General features: G+C 46.8%; 2 protein-coding genes across 2 annotated transcripts in view; one reads left to right on the top strand and one right to left on the bottom strand.

Moving 5' to 3' along the window:
* Positions 1-22,539, bottom strand: part of B9d2 (B9 domain-containing protein 2) — a 969,675-nt gene that overhangs the window by 206,505 nt on the left and 740,631 nt on the right. The window lies entirely within an intron of this gene.
* LOC135921698 (uncharacterized) lies at positions 676-21,741 on the top strand. The gene is made up of 6 exons (XM_070527559.1): positions 676-910; positions 2,208-2,379; positions 7,108-7,421; positions 9,005-9,208; positions 10,314-10,503; positions 21,504-21,741. The coding sequence occupies exons 1-6, from the start codon at positions 676-678 to the stop codon at positions 21,739-21,741; spliced, it is 1,353 nt and encodes a 450-aa protein (XP_070383660.1).

Genomic DNA, 22,539 nt, shown 5'->3' with positions numbered 1-22,539 from the left:
TCCCTACGAATGTTTATTGTATACGTGCATATACTACTACTACATGTCTAAGCATATGCTAGTGTCCTTGATTGCTGGTTTCACGTGGAGCTTCAAGTGGGCAACAAGTATACATGTCTTATGTACGCCTTGTGCTTACCGTTATTTCCATCGTTCCACGCTCATTCTTGTTCCACACAGGTTTCACGAAGTAGGTGGTATATATTCGGAAAAATGTTTTACTTACTAACTGTAACGTATGTGTAACGAATGTCCTTTGAGCATCGGTTCTTTCCACGGTCAAGCTGCCTGCCACTGTTTGTGCATATCGCTCTCACTAGTATTGCACGTAGGTTTCACAAAGTGGATCATCGGTGTCACCAAGTAATAAGTGGAATGTAGTCGTCGTCTGCAACAAAAATTAAAAGTTCAGCAGCAACAACCTCGTCAAGCAGTTAACCGGCAGCTTTTAGTTCTTGTCCCAACATTCCACTTGCAGATCGAATGGGTGCCGAATAAAGATTGAACGATTTACCATTGATTGGGGTGAGTTAGGTGAGTAGGAAATCATGCTTACGGAATTTCTAATGTCGTCCACTTCACGAACCCGCAGACAAGGGCGCCCCCTATGTGCCACCTGCGGGTTACGGCGGCCCTCCCCCTTCGATTCTGAATGCCGCGGTGACCCCTGGGGCCATGGCTGCGCCCGCTACCGTACAATCCGGCTGGTGGTCGCAAACCAAGCTGCGTTACAGGCAGCAGTGGAAGAAGACCGACCCTGCACTACCCGCTCAGCCCGCATCGTTAGGCCTCGCTGCGACCGCAGCGTCCCTGGCGGGAAATTTCACCGGTGCCGGAATGCTGGCCATGCCGTTCGCCTTCGCCGGAATAGGTGACGAATTTCGATCCCTTGTCAAGTTCCAGATGTACAGTATGGTGCGCTCCTAAATGTGATGCCTAATCAGCATACGAAAAAATTGATTAAATTACTGGATTTTACGTGCCAAAACAACTTTCCGATTATGAGGGTCGCCGTAGTGGAGGGCACCGGAAATTTCGACCACCTGGGGTTTTTTAACGTGCACCTAAATACAAGCTCATGTGCGTTCACGGATGCGGCCGCCGTGGCCGGGATTCGATCCCGCGACCTCGTGCACAGCAACCCAACACCACAGCCACTGAGCAACCGTGGCGGGTCCTAATCAGCATTTAATTAAGGATATTTTTAAAGAACGATCACCCACGTGATTAAGCACATTATTTATTAATATATTAGAAGGGTCAACCCAATTGGGGATCATATTAGGAAGAGTAAGTACAGAGGTAATCTTATTAAAAAACACATCGAACGCTACAAAGGCATATGCTCATGATAGGTAGACAGTAAGCATACGTAAATTGTATGGTAAGCAGTAAACAACCTGTCAAAAAAACACGTGGGGTTCAAGTTGGGAATAGCAACGTGAGTAAGAAAGCATGCAGTTTAGCTTGGGTATCTGTATACATATTACAAGTAAAGATTATGTAGACAATAAGGTACAGAGGAAATGCGAAAGATAAATCATGATTGTAAAACATCTCATGGTTTCTAAAGAAATAATAAAAATATAGGTAGTGATTGGTTGTTAGTAACAAAAGGATACAGGGCGCCTTGTTCCATTCACGTGTCGCTCAATGAAAAAGAAAATCGGGATTTTCAATCTGCAATTAGAGTTTCTTCAATTCATTGGAATGATTTTTAGCAACGTTCATATCTCTCCACTGACGGGACTTAACTGTATCGATAATTTTATTAATAAGTGTATTTCAATCAATCAGGTGGCTTTGTTTTAGGTTAGAAAATCTTGTTTCCAGTGGGTCATGTGTCTGATTTTATGCTTTAGGTAGGCCTGTTACAATAAATAGTTGTTTCGGATGTCACCGTGTCGACAATTGAGCTGTAATCTTCCGAAAAAATAAAAAAGTGTTGCCTTTACCAGTGACCCATGGGGAAGGTACTGAAGCGCTAGAACATGAGCAAATGTGCTAAAAGATTTGATTGCTAGTCGAGAGTAGTTTGCCCACATGGCTTCCCGCAGCACGATAAGGCACGATAGCACGGCACAATTTTCCAGCGCGTAGAAGTGTCCTTTCGTTTACAAAATTCTCGTCGACTTGCTTAGCTAATCATCACAGGGCTGAGGGGGGCAATGCGCTTTAGTAACGTATATGCTCGACTGTGCTTGCAGGATGGAGCGCGATCGTCATTCTCCCATTGATCGGGGTGCTTGCGGCCTTTAGCGCGAGTCTGCTCAAGTCGTGCTGCGAAATATTGGAAGAGCGCTACGAAGAGTACCGGAGGTTCCACTGGTACACGCAGTACTCGGACATCACCTACAGAGCCCTGGGACCAGCCCTCGCGTAAGAGTCGAGTTCGCGAGTAGGCTTGGCTAAGCAAAACTGAAGGGACACTAGAGACAAACACTTCACCAGTTTAACGTAACGAAGTATTGCTTGAAAACTGTATTTTCGGCAAGTTCGCGATAGCAACTCCATTGTTGAAAGAGAAAATTAAAATCGATGTTCCCTATTTCGAACTCTCGCACCGAAATCCGAGCTACTGTACGCTAGTGTGGCATCATGAACGTTAGGCCACGAAGAACTCTCTGGATCCTAGCCACAGACAGCTTCGCTGTAAAAAATAAGTAGGCAAATCTTCCAGAGTGTGGGCATCGATGGTATGTGAAGCATTTTTGCAGCTAGCTGACTATCCAGCATTGTTTCGGATTCTGCAAAGTGTTACCAGGCGGACCGAGGTGTTTGTGTAAGGCGAGCACCAGTGTTCGTGACGACACTGCAACGATTGTATCATGACTTAAAATCTAACAGTGCGACTTTGGACGATGACACGATCGGACTAGCGGACGAGGGCAGGCATTGCGGTCTGTTCGCTCGTCCGAAGTAGCGCTCTGTTACACTTGAATCTTGACGTACCAACCAGCCTATAATCTAAGGCGGTACTAAGATAGGTCGGCATGCAGGCTGACTTTTCTTGTACTATGGTGAATAAAAGATATGGCGTGCTACGTTACGACCCGTGCCAATGCGGAAGTTGAAGTTGCACAGCGTTTGCGTAGCGTTAGAGAGAGAGAGATAGAGAAAGAGAGGGGTATGATGAAAGCAGGGATGTTGACCAGTTAAGAGACCGGTTGGCTACCCTACGTTGGAGGAAGGAAGAAAGGAAGAGAGAGAAGGGAGGGAGAGAGAGAGAGAGGCGCAGAGCGTTTGGTGTTACAAGGAAAGGACTGGGGAACGTGCGCCGATTCCGAACGCGTTACGATAAGGACCACGTGGATCGAAACAAAATGATGTGTAGCCTAACGCAGCGTCTAAAAGCGTTAGCTGCCACTCACTTGTACGAGCCATTTGTTGGTACGTGATGCGACGGAAGCGCTATGCGCTTCATTCGGTAGAGTCGACCTTCGTCGAGTCGAGGCTTACTCGAGAACACAGGACGTAGCCAGTCCAGAGTTTCGCTTGCGGGGAAGGTGTGATTTTCAAGCCTGCGGCTGAATCGAAAGCGGCACGCGTACAAGTTCTATCACTTAGTAAAGCAATGAAGGGGGCTAGTTGGCGAACTGGTAGTTCACCAGCTGGTAGCAGTTGGTAGTTTGCGCTACGTCCGTCCACGTCCCACCCTTCACTGATTATTGTCTGTGTAAAACTGAGCGCAATGTAACCATGAAGCTCTATCACGCACGCGTGTCTGCGCAAGTGGTACGCGACCTGACGAATTCTGGTGCGAATCACCTGAATGAGTTATTTGCCGTTGCCGCGAGAGACGTATGTGAGTGAGTGCGGCGTGATGCTTGGAGCACTGGGCTGTCGCGACGAGTGGCCGCGGTGTGACGTCGCGATCAGATGCCTGCGCTCCTCCTTTATTACTCCCTGTCGTCGACGTCTTCTTGCTGTTGGCGTCCCACGTTCGCGCTCCACTGGAGGCTGCTCGCCTTACGCAATAACGTTGGCCCATCCGGCAATGCCAAATTTGGCATTGCCGGATGGGCATGGCAAAAACCAGCTGGGCTAAAAATTATTTTTTTTCGCATAACCTCAATTTTCACAGTGGGTGAGTTCTGAAGATTTCCTTTTTTGTTGTTTAATAGCTATTTATCTTTCCTTGACTCTATGCAACCGATTTTCTTTTCGCCACCTACGAGTACGGTGGAAAACTGACAAATTACATCTGGTTATTTACTTATTATTTTTTTCCATATTGCGAAATTTCGTTAAAGGAGTCCCTTGATTGCCTTTCTTTTTTCGGGTGCCGGCGTTCTGTGCAGGAAATTCGTCGGTGCCCAGCGTTTACTCTGTGTCGTGGGACTCTGGGCCATGGCTCTGCTGATATCTGCGGACTGTGTGGTGGACTTTGTCACCATCCTGCTTTTTCCAGGCCTAGCCATACGCGGATACCTATTCTGCGGCTGCCTCACTGGCTTGGGAGTGGCGTCCGCGCTCTACAGCGGGCCCTGTGCGCCCCACACGAGATACTGGCGAGTCTCACACGTGCTCCTTGTTTTGTCGAACCTCCAGCAGCGACAGCTCTCTGGTCCACGTAATCTAGAATGTCGGCTCACTGACCACTCAACCTCGACCCGTTAGATGGTCGCAGTGATCGCGACAATGAGTGCGACGGCGATATGAGCATCCACGATATGAGCCACGAAGCTCGTTAGTTTCAAAGTGCGGGACACGTTTAAACCGTAAAACATCCTCAGTGCGCCTTTTACGTGCATCAGTGATGATGATAATGATGATTTATTAGCATCGCCTTTGCATTGGGGCGACGAGAAAAAGGCGCTTAGCCTGCTGGATTTATTAGACAGTTTTAGTTCAGCGTACGCAACTACAGTGTACGCTATACACTATAGTATAGCGTACGCTAAGCAGTGCACGTTTTTTAGTTTTAGTTGGCCTGCGAGATCTTCGGATCTCAGAGGCCATATGCCGTCATTGCGGCTATCTCCCGACTGTGGCGATAGGTGGGGCTGACATCTGGAAAGTTTCTTTCGTTAGGCTTCGACTCGTTCGAAACGAGGATCGATCACGAAAGCACCACAAAGTTATCCGTAATACTCTGTCGTCGAAGCGGCGTGAGACTAAGCGAAGGCCGTTTACCCAGTCATTTGCTACCAACGAAGTGCATTTTGTAAAAGCAGCGCCAAATTCAATTCGAAGCGGGCAGCCGGGAGAACCGCCAAGTTTCACCCAAACTCCGCAAACCACGCAGTGACGCTAACGCTAAATCTGAGAAGTAGCGTGCGTACGCTATACGCTATGGGTCGTTTAGCGTTCTGCGCATGCGCAGTGACGACCCGCTATCTTATAGCGCACGCAGTGTTATATCGTACGCTGAACTAATACTGTCTATTAAGGTATGCTGTACATGTTTGTCATTTGAGAATTTTCGCATACATCTTCTTAATCCCCTTTCTTTTTCTTCCTCTAAACTTCTTTATCTACCTTGCATAGCTACCTATTCCGTAACGGATCTGTCCGTATCAATCTCTTCACTGCTTCTTTTCTACCGATAATCGAAATGTGGCTTGCGTATCTCGATGGCTGACCATTTGGTGCTCTAGCAAGTGGATGGCAGCACCACCTTCCAAGTAACGTCGGCACAACGTTCAAGTGATACTTAGCGGCGATTTGTGAGTGGCAATATTGTAGACAAGGAACTCACAGGGTCTACACAGATGCATCGACGTGAAGGTGTGCATCTGAAGCAACTCCTCAACGGAGCCACTACCGTTTGCGAATTCACAGGCTACGTTAAATCGTCACGATGTTTGCAAGGGTTTTGAAAAAGTCGTACTCACAAACTATTGCTCTATTTCAGTGCGGTCGATAATACCGAAATTAAGTCATTCGCCTTAGAGGTTTTAATAAGAGAACTTTATAAAATGGTGATGTTGTTTTCATTTTTGACTTACGGAGTTCGCAAGCTTAAACAGTTTTTCTTTGTGTTCATGACAATGCTTGCGGAAACAGTGATGGCGTGAAGAAAAAATATTGGTGCATTCGATACTAAAAAAAAAAAATCTCCTTTTTCATTTGGTGTAACGCTTCCCTTTAAATGCATGTTTCCACTGGCAATCATGCTCTCGACATCTATCACAATTTTTAAAGAAACACTTTGAGAATAGAAGATAAATTTGAGCAGCCATGACAGCTAAACTAGAAGCACTCCGGAAAGCACTATGCCACAGAACTATGTGGCCATGCATGCTGTTCCTTTTGTTCATCGGCATGCTGAACAAACAGCGTAGAAAGCGCAGGACTACCATTACACAACAACACACTCGTATTGCCGCCGCCCATTGCTGGTCCTGCTTTCTACGCTGTTTGTGGTTTATGTTGAAGTTCAACCAACCAGTCTATAGATAGCGCTGATTTACAATGTAATCTTTCATCCTCCTTTGCAATGAAATATTTTTGCGTGTGCAGCACTGCTATTAGGACTTTTCCGGTTCTGGTGTTACGACAAAAAGAAAGTGCAGACATTTGTACGCCACAGGCTGGACGTTCGAAAGCGATGAGAGATGTCTCGGGGGACGAATAGAATTCGGGTGGGATAAATTTGTAACTTCACCTTTATGGCCACGTGACGCCCCCGTCAATGTCTGTCCGTCATTTAGACCCAATGCAGTCAGCCACTATTGGTGGATCAGTCGGTCGGTCGACAAGCGGCTGTGACAGTGATGTCACGTACCGCGCAAAAGTGATGGACTGTAACTGACAATGTGTGTGCTGTGTTATGTGCTCTCTCTCTCTCTCTCTCCTCCCCATCTTTCATGCCCCCCATCCCGCTCCCCTGTGTAGGGTAGCAGATCGGTTAGGCTAAACTGGTTAACCTCCCTGCCTTTCCTTCTTCGCTTTTTCTTCCTTCCTTCCTTCCTTCCTTCCTTCCTTCCTTCCTTCCTTCCTTCCTTCCTTCCTTCCTTCCTTCCTTCCTTCCTTCCTTCCTTCCTTCCTTCCTTCCCTCCTTCCTTCCTTCCTTCGGTCGATGTTTATAAGTCGTGGCGCTAACTGCCGGTCTCCCTAAGGATTTCACGTACGCGTGTGTTGTGACGGTCACTTTTGGTGCAGGAGCTACTGGTTGTACCTGCCCCTCACCCTGGCGCTCGTAATTCTCTTGCTCGTGGGCATCGCCGACAACAAGAACTACGCCGATGTGACAGGCACAGCGGTGGGGGCGATGTTCACGCTGGGCATTCGCGACTGGCAGGGTGATTCGATTCCCGCTGGCGACGTCCTGCCTGCCCACTCTGCGGGCGTTCTCTTCTTCGTCGGCGTCGCGATCATCGCCTTCAGTTTCGCGGGTGTGTGCACGTTTACGAACATTCGGCGCGACATGAAGTCACCCCCGAGTTTCACCACGGCTGCTGCCTTCGGAGTCGCCGGTGAGTGACGATGGTGTTCTACGCTGTAGTTGTATGCACCTGTCTGGATCCGCTATGTGTGCAATGGTGCCCGCGAAGATGCCCAAGTGGTAGTGCCTCTCGACGGGATCAAGCTGAACGCGCTCTCGTTACTAGGGACTTTTAGCGGGTCCGGTATTCGGGCAAGCGCGGGCGGTTTTCCGGTTTAGCGGGGGCGTCAAAGTGAGCGGCCCGATCGGTGCCGCCAGCTGGTGGCGCAAAGCTCAACCACACAAACACAGAGCTAATTACTGTATTACTGTACCCGGTACGGCAATAAAAAGGTGCTGCTAAAGTCGCTGAGAAAGACGTTGACTTTAGTTAACAGAAATAAAATGGTCCGGTGGAAGGATTCAAATGTGAGAACCCTAGCACAACAGGTTCCTTGCCTTGTGGTTAGTCAACTTGCGTTTACTTTAATTCATGCTGCTACTACAGCTACGAGACTTAGACTTCGTGTAGCATTTTAACATGTCGCCCCCTTCACGGCGAAAGTGTGATATTTTCTTTCGCGTCGACTTTGACTGACACGCCTTCCAGTTTTTTTTACATTCTTTTGTGATTACATGTATGAAACACAATAATCTTGAAACGACATGGCACGTACGAGCCACATCGGACCGACAAACTGTTTGGATGCGGTTGAATGTGAGACTTTTGAAGGTATATAAAATAAAATGGGCCACGCAACCTCATTTTATTTTCGAACACGATAACTAGAGAAAGCTGCATAAAAGCAGCTTGACAAATCCTGGACTCCTGTGGCGAAATTCGACACTGTTGAACACTGGCACAGGGTCACTGGTAGATCCGCATGATATCTTGTAACAAAAATGTGAGCACTGTGTGCATGTAAACTATAAAGGCGAAGAAAAATTGTCATTTCATTTACTAAAAAGGAAAGTTACAGTGTGACCAGTGAAAAAACTAGGTCTTACATATAATAAACCTAACTGTAAGAAGTGACATGTCGACCAAATACAATATAGTAAGCATTTTTACAACATGCGTGATATCGTGTAGGTTTTAGTGGTAATTGTATTTATTTGATCGCAGAAGGACATAAGACGTGCTTAGGATCTGAATTACTATGTCCAATGTAGGAGGAACAGGTCGCAGGGAGGTGGAAATAAGAAGTTATGGAAAGTGGGCTGACATAAGCGTCTACGTCTCCTGACAAAGAAAAGTCACCTTGTCGAAATGTTGCCTTCTTGCAGAGGATTCTTTCGCGCTGATTACTTTCACATTACCGATGCCAACCCCGTCCGCCTGATCGCCTCGTTGGCGTTGGCTTGCTAGGGATAAAAGAGATGCTTTGGACACTCGTTAGCACTAATCGACCGCTTCAAATTGACATAATCAGTTTGTTCAGTGGGTCCATTGCATTTGTCCTCGTGTGCGGTGCAAACTAAATAACCCGATACGTTGAATACGCTAAGACAAACTGGCCCGCCCAAAGTAGGGCCTCTCAGACTGACTTGCGCACACAGGGCAACGCCAGATTTGTGGACGCCAACTTGAAGGTGCCTAGTGGCCCCTCCTAGATGTTAATACCTTTTATGCAGGGAGCACACTAGCCTTGTTCTTGGTCGGCGTGACCGGCTACGCGGTTCTTGGAACCATCATCAGTGGAAATGTCGTGTTGTGCCTGAAAGGACGAGATATCCGACTCGCTGCCGACTTCTTCGCCGTGTTCTGCGCGCAACAGCTGGATGGGCTCGGCCACTGGATAATGGATGAACACGACAGCGTCCAGGACTACGGAAAGCGTGAGTGGACTGCTACAGTCTTCAACTTTCGTCCCTGTTTCTCTAAATCAGCCTAATTTTCACGTCATTCGGGGCCTGCTTCTTTCATTATAGCGAAGTATGTCTGACCCCAAGCTTGCCTGAACCCACCCAAACACGAACGTTTTTTATTTATTCAAACGCACTTTACAATGTTTGAGCCTTCGATGTACAGAAACTTCCGGAAATCTCAAGCTTTCGCTCTCCTCAGAATGCGACGCAGCGTTTTTTTTTTCAATCGACATAAACGCTAATTAGACCTGAGCCGCCACTATCGTAATCCATGACATCATGCACAGATAGTGCGAGAGCTTAATGGTGACGCCGCAACTTGTCTCTTGTTGATGATTCTGAGAAGCCTCCTCGAGTGGCAAGACTGACGTTTTTGGTGCCCCACGAGCGCAACCAACGAATCCAGCTTAACTTGTCAGTCGTTTGTATGCATCTTGCTAAGAAAGTTGAGATCTGCGTCGCAAAAATGGCTTACGCCCACCATTGACACCACTATGCTACACTCATAGAGCCATCACCGGAAAAATGTTTTAGCTATTCTGCGGCTCCAGCGCTGCTGATTTGTCGAAAGTCCACGTGGGTTGGTAAAACTTAGGAATAGCTTCATTTTGTATGTGCCTGCTTCTAGGTACGTATTTTCTGTTTCTGAGCTTGTCTAGCGTAATTACTGCGAGTAGAATAACCATCGCCCAAGACCTGCAGTAGCATGCCAGGAGTCAGGCTGACCATCCTTTTCCGTCTCCTCAATAAAGTCAGTATCTCTTTACGTGCACATAACAACTGAAAACACACGATAGTGAAATAAACACTTCGATGGACAAGACGGGCAACGAAGGTGCGCTCCTTTGGAATGCGTTCAACTGAGCTCAAGTGTGACCGTATCCTATTGCTCAGTCGCTCGTTTGTGATGCTCATTTGCGATGCAAGTCACACGCGCTCAACTGCGTTGATCCCCTACTAGCACAACGCCATGCGCTATCGTACAACGACCCGTAACGCATTTTGAAGGTACACTAAGGAGCGAAATTAGCTGCTCGAGATCTTTTTTGAGCATGGTGCACTCGTTTTCTTGCAGGTGTGGCCTGGAGTCGTGCCAAGTTAGCGACTCCGCTGGCATTATGCGCCTGCCTGCTCGCCCTGGCTGTGCCGTACGAAGGTGCCCTGATGGCGCTTGTTGGGTCGCTGGCCCTGTGCCCGGTGGCCTTCGTGCTGCCCCCCGTGTTCTACTACAAACTGTGCCGGGGGTCGGAGCAGTGGCCTGAAAAGTATGCCGCCGGGTCCCACGTGGCTCTTGAAACTCTTCCCGCTTTTTACAGCGTCAGGTGTGCGCGCCTCGTAAGGAGAGAGGTTATTCGGACGGAGAGATAAGGAGAGAGGGAGAGAGGTTATTTGGACGGAGAGATAAGGAGAGACGGATAGAGGTTATTTCGATGTAGAGATAAGGAGAGAGGTTATTCGGAGGGAGAGATAAGGAGAGAGGTTCTTCGGACGGAGAGATGAGGAGAGAGGGAGAGAGGTTATTCCGATGTAGAGATAAGGAGAGAGGTACTTCGGACGGAGAGATAAGGAGAGAAGGAGAGAGGTTATTCCGATGTAGAGATAAGGAGAGAGGTTATTCGGATGGAGAGATAAGGAGAGAAGGAGAGAGGTTATTCCGATGTATACATAAGGAGAGAGGTTATTCGGACGGAGAGATAAGGAGAGAAGGAGAGAGGTTATTCGGACGAAGATATCCGACAAGGCTGTATGCGATGACTGTACTCGCGAGGACGCCCTTGAACACGCTCTTTGTCTCACGATCTGCGATACAGCGTACCGAGACCATCGCTCGCGACTGCGCTAGCTTACATTGGTCACAGATAATTGCCAGTAGAAACCAGTTTACAATACCAACCTCGTAAGCCATCCCAGCACGGGGCAGCAGAGGAAGTGTTACGGTTCCCCGTAAGAAGAAACCCTGTGCAAGCCACTCAAGCATGAGTGCAGTGTTAATCTCGATCCTTTGCCGTGTATAATTGCTGCGAGCGTTAAAAATTGCAATCTTCTATGCCACTTTCTAACTACTTTCTAACTAATTACCTTCTGATATATTGCAATTTATAAATTTTAGCGGGTGAGACTGCGAAGCAAGTCAACATGAAATGATTGTGTGGATGACACTGTTTTAAGAGAATTGCACCGTTGTACTTGCGGTAAAAATGCACTGTCGTTCCACTTACTTTCTTAAGAAAGCGTCGTTTTATCCAATGAAACCTAGACGTATCTTGAACGGCAATTCATTTCTACGCAAAATTTAGGAATTGCTATCCCGAAACAGGTGTCATCTTGTATATTCCTTCCAAGTAGATCCACCTTGCGAACTCGACGACTAGAATTTGAAAATTGCAATATGTGCCATAGGGTGATTAACTCACACCTGAATTATTGATTTTTTAAAAGTAGTCTGCTGTGCATTTCAATTTCTTTCAAGTAAAGTCCACCTCTTTGAGTAGGTCAGCTCATGGACTCGAGTTGTGCTGTTTGCCACAGGCAATTAAAAAAATGAAAGTATTCGCGGTAACACCCGGTATAATGTATATACGAGTACATCAATAGCTCAAGCAGGTGAGGTGACTGCATGTTACCACTACGTTTCGAGTTAGATGTCACTAGAATTCATCGTCACCATTATATGGCAAATTGTAACCGAATGCCAGGATATTCAAACACCCAGAACAACCAAAAACATCCACCTTGCAGTGGTCTTGTGGCTTAACGCTGATAGAAGAATTCACTGACAAGCGTTTGAGATAAGAAAGTGGCAGTTAGAGTGTTGATGGAAACCGGCAAGAAATAGGAACGGGACGGGATCGTAACAGCCATGAGCATGAGTACGAGATGAAGAAGATAGTCACATGGCTAGAGTAAAATATGACATCACGTAAGTGCTAGTTGCTATTTGGTAGTTAGTTGTGGAAGCTAGTTGGTACCAATCTATCGGTGAAGAAACAGCGCGAAGTGGCCACGGACAAGAAAGGAACACAGGACAAGTGCCGTGTGGAGACTGGGAGACATTATCACGCACTTCTAACAGCCATTGGGTGGGGGGAGGGGGAATTTTTGAGGGGGAATCCGAACCTGGCATGCGGTTGGAAATGCATGACAGTTCCTCTCTTGTCCCGAGTTTATTTCGCGCTGTCTTCACTAGTTCAAATTAATAGCATTTTAAGCTTCTTGCCACTCTCTGGTCGATTAACTATACGTTTAATTTCAAGAAACCCCTGCTGCTTCGCAGGTTTCCACAAAACTAATCGGCATTAAAGTGATTGCTGGGCTGAGCGCCTGAAATCTTGTTAATTTAAATAAAATTCATATGTTCTTTTTACTTGGTTATCTTTCTAGTACTACTAGTTTATCTACCACATCGATAAATTGGATCATTCCAGCTTTTTATACCTTTAGAACCCAATTCGGATGAGAAAATGTTTATATTCAGTATAGCCGTTCTGAGTATGTAAATTTGGCACTGTTTGAAGGCAAGACATGTCCAATTTTGTTATAATGTAACCATAATAATCAAAGCTGCCAGATCAGCTCACTGAACATCTTGACGCTGAAATAACATTTACTAAGAAGCAAGATTGTCACCCACTCGAGAGGAACGCGTACGGCACCACGGTATTTCATCAATTGTGCACATTCTTGGCAACCTTTATTAGCATTCATTAATGGCACTGACAGGCTTCAGTAGCTGCTGCAGATGTTGGCCTAGCCACATTTCTAGCATGCAGGATGAGACTATATTTATAATGGAAGAAATGGCACGCACGCATGCTCCACATGCACAAGGAGGAAGCACAAGAGTACACACGCTAACAAGTACCCTTGCGTCTGGTTCAGGCCATTGTGCTCGGAGGTAGATAAAAAGTAGCAGCGCTGCCCCTAAGTCCAAGAATTTGTTGAAGCTCCAGAGGTCCACCCCTTCGACCTAAAGCAGGTTTTTGGACTGCCCTTAATTTTTGTGACCGCAAGGCGCAAGCAGATGGACACAACATGGTGGAAGTTATCGCGAACATGGCTGACACTACGTAGTGACGTTCGTTTGCAGAACCTTGTGAGCAACTGGTAGGGGGTTTCCTTTGCGGACGACAATTTACAATTTTTGAACCTTCGTCCAATTTACAGTAGTGAGCAAAATGGATCTAGCACATTCAACAATTCCGCGCTTGTAGTCGCGTAATAATTATCCATCTCTCTGCGATCTGCCAGCCTCCTCGCCAGGCCAGATGGCTGAGCGACCGACTATGAAAATCGCTGATTTCAAGTGCAATCGCGGGATCGGGAGAATATATATTTTTTTTTCAGCTCCAAATTTTCTTACCGAGAAATCCATATCAGGGGCGCTATGCAGGATGCGCCGAGTTTGGCGAAACTCGGGATCTTCACGAGCTCTGGCGACACCCCAAAATGAAAGCACGAATGGTACCGAGACACAGTTTATCTTTCGACAAGCCTCCAGTTTCATTGGTTTATCTAGATTCACTCTGGCTGGCTATCATTTCTTGGGCGTTGCCTTCTGGGCGGTCGACAAACTGGGGCTCACGTGATCATACCGTCGGTGCATGGTCGTGCCTTCTTTCACTTGTTTGTCGTTCCACCGAGTGCATTACATGCAGAAGCAAGTTGTAAAACAAATGCATTTAGTACAATATTATTAGTTACTTTAACGTGGTTTAGAAGCATTTTGAAGCTTACGAGATGTGCACTGAATGCGTCTTAGACTAATTTGTAATTTAGTACGCTTCGCATTATACCACGAGGGAGCGCTGTAGTGGCGTCATCACATCCATTCACCGGGCAAGCATGGCGGCTAAGCATCAGGGAGGCCCAGTGTAAACAAACCCGTACAACGAGCTTGCAGTGCGCGACGTAGTGATCAGGCTCGACGAAGGCCACTATTTCTTGGATAGTTTTGTTCCTCCGTGGGCAATCTTCCCGTGCACCCGGTAAGACTGCCAATAGCTTCGGCGATTTTACAGATCGCAACGCGCACCTACTGTTCACGGCGAAGTGCTGAAGAAACAACTTGTCCGGTGCTGCTTCTGCGAGTGCGCCGAGTTCCTCCACTCTGCGTGACTGCGAGCGTCACGAACATTACATTGTGTGGGCAAAAGGTAGACATCCTATATAGCTACGAAGCGACGAGGTGGTACCGACGATGGATCTCGCTACCAACACAGTGAAGGAGACTTCGACAAACTGCAGATAAGTATATTTCTACTGTTTCATATTTAGCATAATAAGAGTGCACGGATTAAGTCACTTTCGTAGTAACGAACTGAATGTCCAGCAGTTTAAAGAAGGCAGTGAGAACCAATGAGTGTTCGTGCTTTTACGTGCAAGTGGGCCCGCGAAAATATGGAATAGATGAAGGTAACCTCCACTAACTTGGTAAGGCAACAGAAATTCATGAGTGACATTAAGCTAGAAAATTTATGGAAGAGTATCTTTATCCAAGTGAAATATCAATAGCAAGTACTGATATAAAGCAGGAAACTTATACAAAAATTTCATGGGTTGAACAGCACATGGAAGGCATTACCGAATCGTGATCGCCACGTTACCGATATCCTTGAAAAAAGTCTAGAATCATTGCATTCCACCGGTTATGCAATATGGGACATAAACCTGGAGGTTAACAAAGAAACTTGAGATGTCAAGGACTGTGTAGAAAGCGAAGTAACAAAAATTGTTGCAGATAGCATTAAGGCAGGAAGACAGTGGCGTAGTAAACCGTGGCAACTGATATGCTAGTTGAGATTAAAAAAGAAAGGAATCGGCAGGCAGGCCATGCACGTATTCGATCACTTGTTGCCAATTCATATCAGGTGATTACATAAGCATTACAGAATGAATGTCAAGGAGAGAGAACTACAGCCAAGGATGGTAGAAAATTGCGTAATGGGACAAGAATATGATGTTTGTAGGCATAGGATGCAATCAGCTCGTATGAGACGGGATTGTAGGGTGAGGCATTTGTTTTGCAGCGAACAAAAATAGGTGTGTGGTGCTGACAGTAGAGACTCGTGAAGGTGCAGGGCCACCTCAGCTGCTGGCACACTAATCAACATGACAATTGGCTCTGAAAAAGAAAACCCCAGTTTTGAAAAATAAAGCAATGTTGTCCCAACGCATTGTTTTACTATGCATACTACACTAGAGGCTTCCACATTTAAGGGCACTTGGTACTAATAGTGCAACGAGCATTTTTCTTTGTAAATAATGGTTTGTACGTGGCTGATTCATTCCAATACACTTTTTTGCAGCAAAACATTCTGCTGCTGGAGCCACTCAACCGCCTGGTGGCAGTAGGCGAGCGCCAGGCACGTGCTCTTGAGAGTGTGGCAAAGGTCCAGAGGGCTGCTCCGCAACAGTAGTATCGGTGCCCTCACTGCTCTCCTGTCGAGCCCACAGAAGGCACCTTATAAAGGAGCTTTCAGTTTAATATTTTGTTTATTATTCAGGAACATGAATAAAATTATTGCAGTAAACATTGTGCTGTGCATATTAGGAGACTTATAACATGCACTTTGTGTCCCTTCAAAATAGGCAAAAACGTAAGACAACCTGTGCCACTCTTGGACCATGTAAATAAAAAATACACTAATGCAGCATACACGTCATCATGCTGTTTGTTCTTTCTATGTGCAAGAATACAGTGCGTGTTCATTAGCCACAAGATGAACGGTGTGTGTAATTCACAATGAAGAAAGGAAACAGCAGGAGCTTAATAATGCTATCACCTATAGACTGTGCATATGACTGCAACACTCCCCAATTCAAATGTGCCATGCATTTACAAATTACATGCATGTTCGATACCACATATTCTTTAACATTGTCTTATAATTGCATGTACCATATTTCACACATCTTAAGCCCTCGCATAGCACACTTCTGATGTATCCATTTCATAGGCCAAATAATTGTACACTTTGTCCTTTTGTGTTGTATGAAAAGCAGCATCCTTTACAGTCGGATAAAACTTCAGAAGACAGGAGAGGCCCCACCCAGATGACCAAAGCGCAGCAGCCGATTGCCTACATGTCTAAAGAAATAGTCCCTCTCCAACGAGCAATATTAGTCTGTCTGGCGGCACGATATCAGTCTCGAGTGCGTGCCCATTGGTGCAGGCTTGTGTTCACCTGCCTTAAAGTGCAGATTCCGCAGCCTCCTAAAGTTGTATCCGACTATAGAAACACGTAATGCCTTGCACCAGTTGCATAGGCTTCTGCAATTTGATAGCACACAATGATCAGGAGCAGAAATCTATAAAGGCATCCAAGCAAAGCTGGCTGGCCACACTTCCATTATGAGGGGCTGAAAAAGGTCTCGCCAAATATTCCCATGACGTCCTTGAAAAAGAGGTGGTGTTTGGCACTTCTTTAGAATCAAAAACAGATTACACTGAATGTTGTGTAGCACGTCAAAACAAACTGAGCTTGGTTATGTGCACAGCATGTAATGGGAGGTCGAGCTTCACATAGGAAACAAACTGCTCTGTCCAGTACAATTTTGAGGCCGGTATGGCACCTATTATGGCACCGGTATGGCACCTATTATGTCAACAGTATCTATATACAAATTACACTTTTCACAGGCCATTGATTTCACCATTATTTTTGTGTGATGGTTCTTTCAATCAGCGCTTGTATTACATGAGCAGGTGGATTTGAAAGCAAAGCTTTGTTTGCAAACCTTCCGACTTCCATAAGTGTGTGGCAAGGCACTGGCATGTTGTCGAATAGCTCACACTTCCTCGGTCCTGCACCAAAGAAGCCCAATGCTCTATTTTAAGTTGGATCGCACAATTCAACGGCACACAAAGGAGTGTAACACACACAGCAAAGCATTCTGCTGTGTGTATTTCTCTTTGTGCCCCGTCGAATTGTTGTGCAATTAAACTTCAAGCTTCTATACCAATACACCGTCTTCAACCTCACCAATGCTCTAGTTATTAGGCCACAATGGTGCACATCTTTGAAATTTCCCAACACAAATTAGTTCTCCAAAAAATCACAAATGTTAAATTTTGCAGCACAGCTGTATGTATGAACGTGCCATATTCTTTACCACTAAACTCACAGGAATCAAAGAGGCAAGCATTAACGAGCCTTGCTGCCGCCGTTACCATTATCATCATGACACCAATGGAAAGACAGTGCCACGTTTCAGTAAAGGGAGTGCTGGAGGGAAAGGTGTGACAGCGAGGGCTTACAATAAAAATAACAGTTACGAGACATGTTCAATGCCAACATATGCTGCATGTCGCTCAGCCTACTTTGGCAATGCGGCAAGTGTTTACTCGTTTGGGCATATCACGTTTTGTGTAGTTATTGCTCTAAAGCTGTACAAATGGTCTATTTGCTCTGCAAGTTTTATTTTTATCATGGTAGGTTAAAGACCCACTTTTCATTGGCATCTGCACCACATTTCTCCCGATATGTAATAATGCCTTGGTGGTTCATGACATCTTCACGTACAGAGAGTTCTGCAGAGTATCGGATGTGCATTGTTCTAATGCTTAAGAATTAGAGCCCCATTATGAGACGAAAATATACAATTTATCCATCCAAAATAACGCCGCCCCCCCCCCCCCAAAAAAAAATAAGATGCACTGAACCTCTGGCACATGCATCGACAGTGAACAGAGCAAACAATCTGAAGTATTTTCTTCATGCAAGCCAACACACTAAGATTCTCAATGCATTTTCATTTCGCCACAAATGCATAGGCACAACCGGCTTGGCGCAACATCCACATCTCGCGCTGCAACAAATTGTGCAATGCCTCGCTGTTTCATAGTGCGGCCGATAGATTACGCATGACCAAAATTCAGCATTGTGCAGACTTAGTAACTTCACCAATGAAGAACCACAAGTTCTTTATGAGATTAGGATTCATAGGTTACTTCACACAATTAGTGATATCCATTTATCTATTTATACTTAACCCCTTTCCCAAGAAAGTGAGCCATTTGGAAGGCACCCTGACAGATAAATAGAACAATCGACAAAAAGTGATCAACCAGCGAAAAAGTCTGTTAATCACAGTAACGCTGACATTGAAGGCGCCTTAATTCCTACGTACGTTCCTTCGACACACCCGACTACGTTCGTAATGTTCCCACGAAGTGGGAAGCATTCTTTTATATATGCCCGCTCCGCCGCAGTATTCTGGAAAGCTAGCCACCGCTTACGCACTGCCGCATCGATAAGCGCGTCAGACACATCTCTGACACAGTGGCTAACAGTAGTTTGATGGCGTCCGATGTAACGCTCGGCGCCGACGCTTCCCTGAAAACTCCCAGTCCCGTAGAAACGGAGGGCACAGATGACTTGCTCTAAGACGGTGAGCGAATGAAGCCCGCCACGCTGTCACCGCAGACGAGAGTCTTCGCCTCGCTCGTCACACAGCCAGCACACTGATGTCTTCGACAGGCGAAAATGACGCTGAAACTCCCCGCCGGTCATGCAGGTGAACGGGTCCGGACGGTCATACTGACGCTTGCTGCCGCTGGATGCAATGCCGCTGCCGCTGCTGCTGCCGCCGCCATGTTCCCGAGTTGAACTCGGAGGGGGTTTCGCGATGTACGAGTTTAGCACGAGTTCGCCTGTCAATCAAAACCAGAGGTCACGCCCCGCGCGAGGCATGTAACTATTGCGCGCGCACCCACTACAGTTGGGCCACGCCCAACTTATCTGCCGGCAACAGCGACGCGGTGTCGAGCTGAGAGGCATCAACAATCTTGACCGCCGACATAAAACACGCACAACGCACTGTCATCGGTGATGTACTGAGCACCACTATCGAAAACAAAGCGTTGACTGTCGCTGGCACACATCTTCTCGGGCTGAGATGGCCGCACAACACGGTTTCATTGCCTGCATTGCGGCGCGTAGCGCACAGTAAATAATTATCGGCACGTCACTGTAGGTGCTTGCAAGGCGTCGAGGGGGACGACGATGCTGAGGAGGGCTTATTGCAGCAGTCGTTTCAGATAGCTGCTCTGTCGTCGGTGATGAAACGGAGCCACAACGTCGTAAACACGATCAGCGTCCGAGAATCGCTCGGTCTTCTAGGCCCAGTGCAATGACATTTCTTCATCACAAGCACTGCGCACTCAACAGTTCCAACACATCTCTCCGTTCGAAATCTGATTTCATAACTGCACACAAGAGTCCTCACCTGCCAAAATGCGAGTGCTGCGGTGTCGTTACGATATCCATCTGCGATCGCTGCTGGCTCCAGCAGAGGTAATCCGCAAGCACCTTCGACTGCACAACACACTCATATACTGCGTACGTGCGCTCAGAGGCGCCTTCACTGGGCAAGCGATGACAAGCGATGAATTCTGTCGCTGGGGAAGCACGCACGTTTCGCAATGTATCGCAAAGGCTTCGCGCACAAAGATAAACTGGTACATTTTCACTGAACTGCGACACGACGCACTCTAAAATAACATACCGCCATTTTACAGCGACAGCTGTTGTGTCGTTTTTAGTTGGTAAAGCGGGGGCCTCAATAGCCTAGTGAAGCGCCTGCGATGAACAGCCGTACCGCGGCGCTGCGTTTCTATTCCCCTAATAGAGAAAGAGTGGCCATGACCCTCCATGGATCATGACCGACTTTATTGAGAATAGCACTGCAGCGCCCCTAGGCGACTTATCACCGTATGAACGCCCTCGTGCGTGCGACCCGTTTCAATGTACCGCTTCTAAGCTTTCGCCTCCCTGTCGCCACTCACGGCAAGATGTGCAAAATTTAATAATTTGCTCGATCTCCGTTTATCATCACAAATTTCTAGCATTGAAAACGAAAAACAGATACCTAAAGAAATAAAAATGTGCGTTATTTTATTTGTCGCATTTTAACGTATTCGTTTGAGTGAAAGTGTAGGTGCAAGAATGCGCCGCATGTACCCCGTTCGCATTCGATGGAGGATAGATAGATAGCGCCCGAAAGATGAGGCACGCCCTTGACGCGCCCGGGAAAGGCGTGGCAAACGGCTCACGGCAAGTGTGCTGACAGACAGCGGGGCAGTCACGGTATCGCTAAGTTGCGATAATCCGTTGATAACAATACGCGGCGCTGGCGCGTTTCGTTGTGCAGCCTTCTGCGCTTGAAACGTGGAAGCAGCGTGCCGCGCAGGGTGCGCTCATGTTGTCATACGCGACTTTCTGTCTACATATTTTTTGCCTGCACCTTCGGCCCGTTGCGCGCTATCTCCGTTCACTGACTGCCGTCGAGCAAACTCGGGCAAAACTCGGGTGAACGAGAAACTCGGGGCATCCTGCATAGCACCCCAGTTTCCTGTGTAGCTCCGTACGTGTTACTCTCAAGGGGATGGCGATGTTTCCGCACTGTGAAGTCATGAGCTACGTAATGGAATATCTCTCCAACATCACTGATTATTGTAACATTAATGCACATGGTAAAACCCCGCACTAAGCGGCTGAAATAAAAACAACGCCTAGGACGAGTTAACTCGCATGCCAGGGGCACAAGGAGATGACGGGGAACAGCGGCGTTAAAGTAAAGAGCCAATCATAAAAAGCTACGCTTACGTAGAACGTCATTCAGTAGTATTACTTAGATCGACAGGTTGTATAAAGAGGTACATTGGGACGTAGCCACTTAGTGGCGTCATTGACGGGGTGCTGCTGAGTCTGTGTCTGTCTTTCCCCTTTCAAAACTCAACGATATTAGGCCGCACCCACGTATGCTGGCACAAAAACCATCCTTGAAAATTGGACATACCTGCACTTGCAATTTCGGAGACAAGCTTTCAGTTACTATTATTTTAACATCGCTATCAAAAATGCCTGAACCTGCCGTAGTCCAGTAAAGTCAGCACCACTGCAGTTACTCTAACCAGCAGGAATACAGAAAAATCAACACTAATGCAGCTACTTGCTTTCCACAAAGCAACCTTACTCTAGTGCTACTGCCCGCTGCAGAAGAGGCAGAGTTGAAGCATACGAAGTGCAAGTACGCTAAGAAAATATTCATATATGTGATATGCCGTAAATACAATGAGAGAGTTGAGTTCGCAACTTTAGTACTCTTTGTATTAGAGTACTGTCGTATTTGTAGATCATTGGGGTGAGTACCTTTGTTTTTTACAATATGTTTCTTTAGTTTTCACTTTCCCCTCGTCTGAATGAACGGGAATTTAACCAAAAAGAAACTGAGTGAGAAATGTTAAGCCGGGTCTTTCTCGCAGGCCTCTGAGCATGAGGATGAAGATTGCCCTCGGGGTCACCGTTTTCAGCGGCCTCCTAATCTTCATCGGTGGAACAGTGACATCGATCATACAAATTGTGGAACAGAGCCACCTGGAGGGGCAGTCCTGCTTGTGGGGATTCTGCTACGAGCGACAGTTCACGGCTGTTCAGCAGCCAGGTATTTTTGGCGGACTGATCGCTGACGCTTTAAAAAACAGCAAACTGATATTCGGATAAAGCAGAAGCCAATTACTCTGTGCGGAGATTTCAAATAAAATGCGACAATTTCGTGATTCTCGACGAATATATCCGGTGATTACCCTCACAGTCTGGGGGGGAAACAGCGAAGGATATCGTGCTGATAACAGAAAACACAAAAGAACTTTTGAGGAGTTGCTATATGCTATATACTAGACTAAATAATGTTCTTGCGACAGCAATTATGCAGACACTCCAGTCGCGTATGCGTCGTAGCCACTGACGCCGCCACCACCGTGCTGTCCTGCTATCAACGGCGCATGCGCCACCTGAGAGTGGGGATTTAGAAGGCCTCCACAGATGCGCAGTACGTTTGGTTGCGATAGGGACGAACCGAAAGGTACGCGACATCAAGTTCCGCTCAATCTTCTGCGCCGGAGCCAAGGCAACGTTCTGGCCTCCACAGCTGGCCTGAGCGTACGGGCCAGAGCTCCACCACTGGATAGACTGGCGCTGTAGTCGGCGTGACGTAGCATGAGGGATCACGTGGGCGCGGCTGTAGCGTCGGCTGCTTCAAAACTAGGGCGGCTGGCTGAGAAGGAAAAGCTTAAGCAACATGAGGGAAGCCTCAGCCGCGCTGTGGTTTGCAAGTAACTTATTGTAAGTACAGAGGCATCAAAAATAATTATTAACAAAGATTGAATCGCTGCGAACGGCTATCGCATGATGATGTGGAGGAAGAGGCTTCTCGCTGCGCTTTGAAAGTATTCTCAGAAAGCTTCGAAAGAGTTCTCACACACAAAACAATCGCTTTTGTTGTGAAAAGTGCTCAAATCA

The sequence above is a fragment of the Dermacentor albipictus genome, chromosome 10, assembly GCF_038994185.2.
Source record: "Dermacentor albipictus isolate Rhodes 1998 colony chromosome 10, USDA_Dalb.pri_finalv2, whole genome shotgun sequence".
In the NCBI taxonomy this organism is placed as follows: Eukaryota; Metazoa; Arthropoda; class Arachnida; order Ixodida; family Ixodidae; genus Dermacentor; species Dermacentor albipictus.
This window is presented reverse-complemented; position numbering and strand designations above follow the sequence as displayed.

Excerpts from the sequence above, each read along its gene's own strand:
- LOC135921698 (XM_070527559.1), top strand. The coding sequence starts at position 676 with ATGGCTGCGCCCGCTACCGTACAATCCGGCTGGTGGTCGCAAACCAAG. Across the intron at positions 2,380-7,107 it reads GCCCTGGGACCAGCCCTCGC|GAGCTACTGGTTGTACCTGC; the intron begins GTAAGAGTCGAG and ends CTTTTGGTGCAG. Across the intron at positions 10,504-21,503 it reads TCGGAGCAGTGGCCTGAAAA|GCCTCTGAGCATGAGGATGA; the intron begins GTATGCCGCCGG and ends TCTTTCTCGCAG.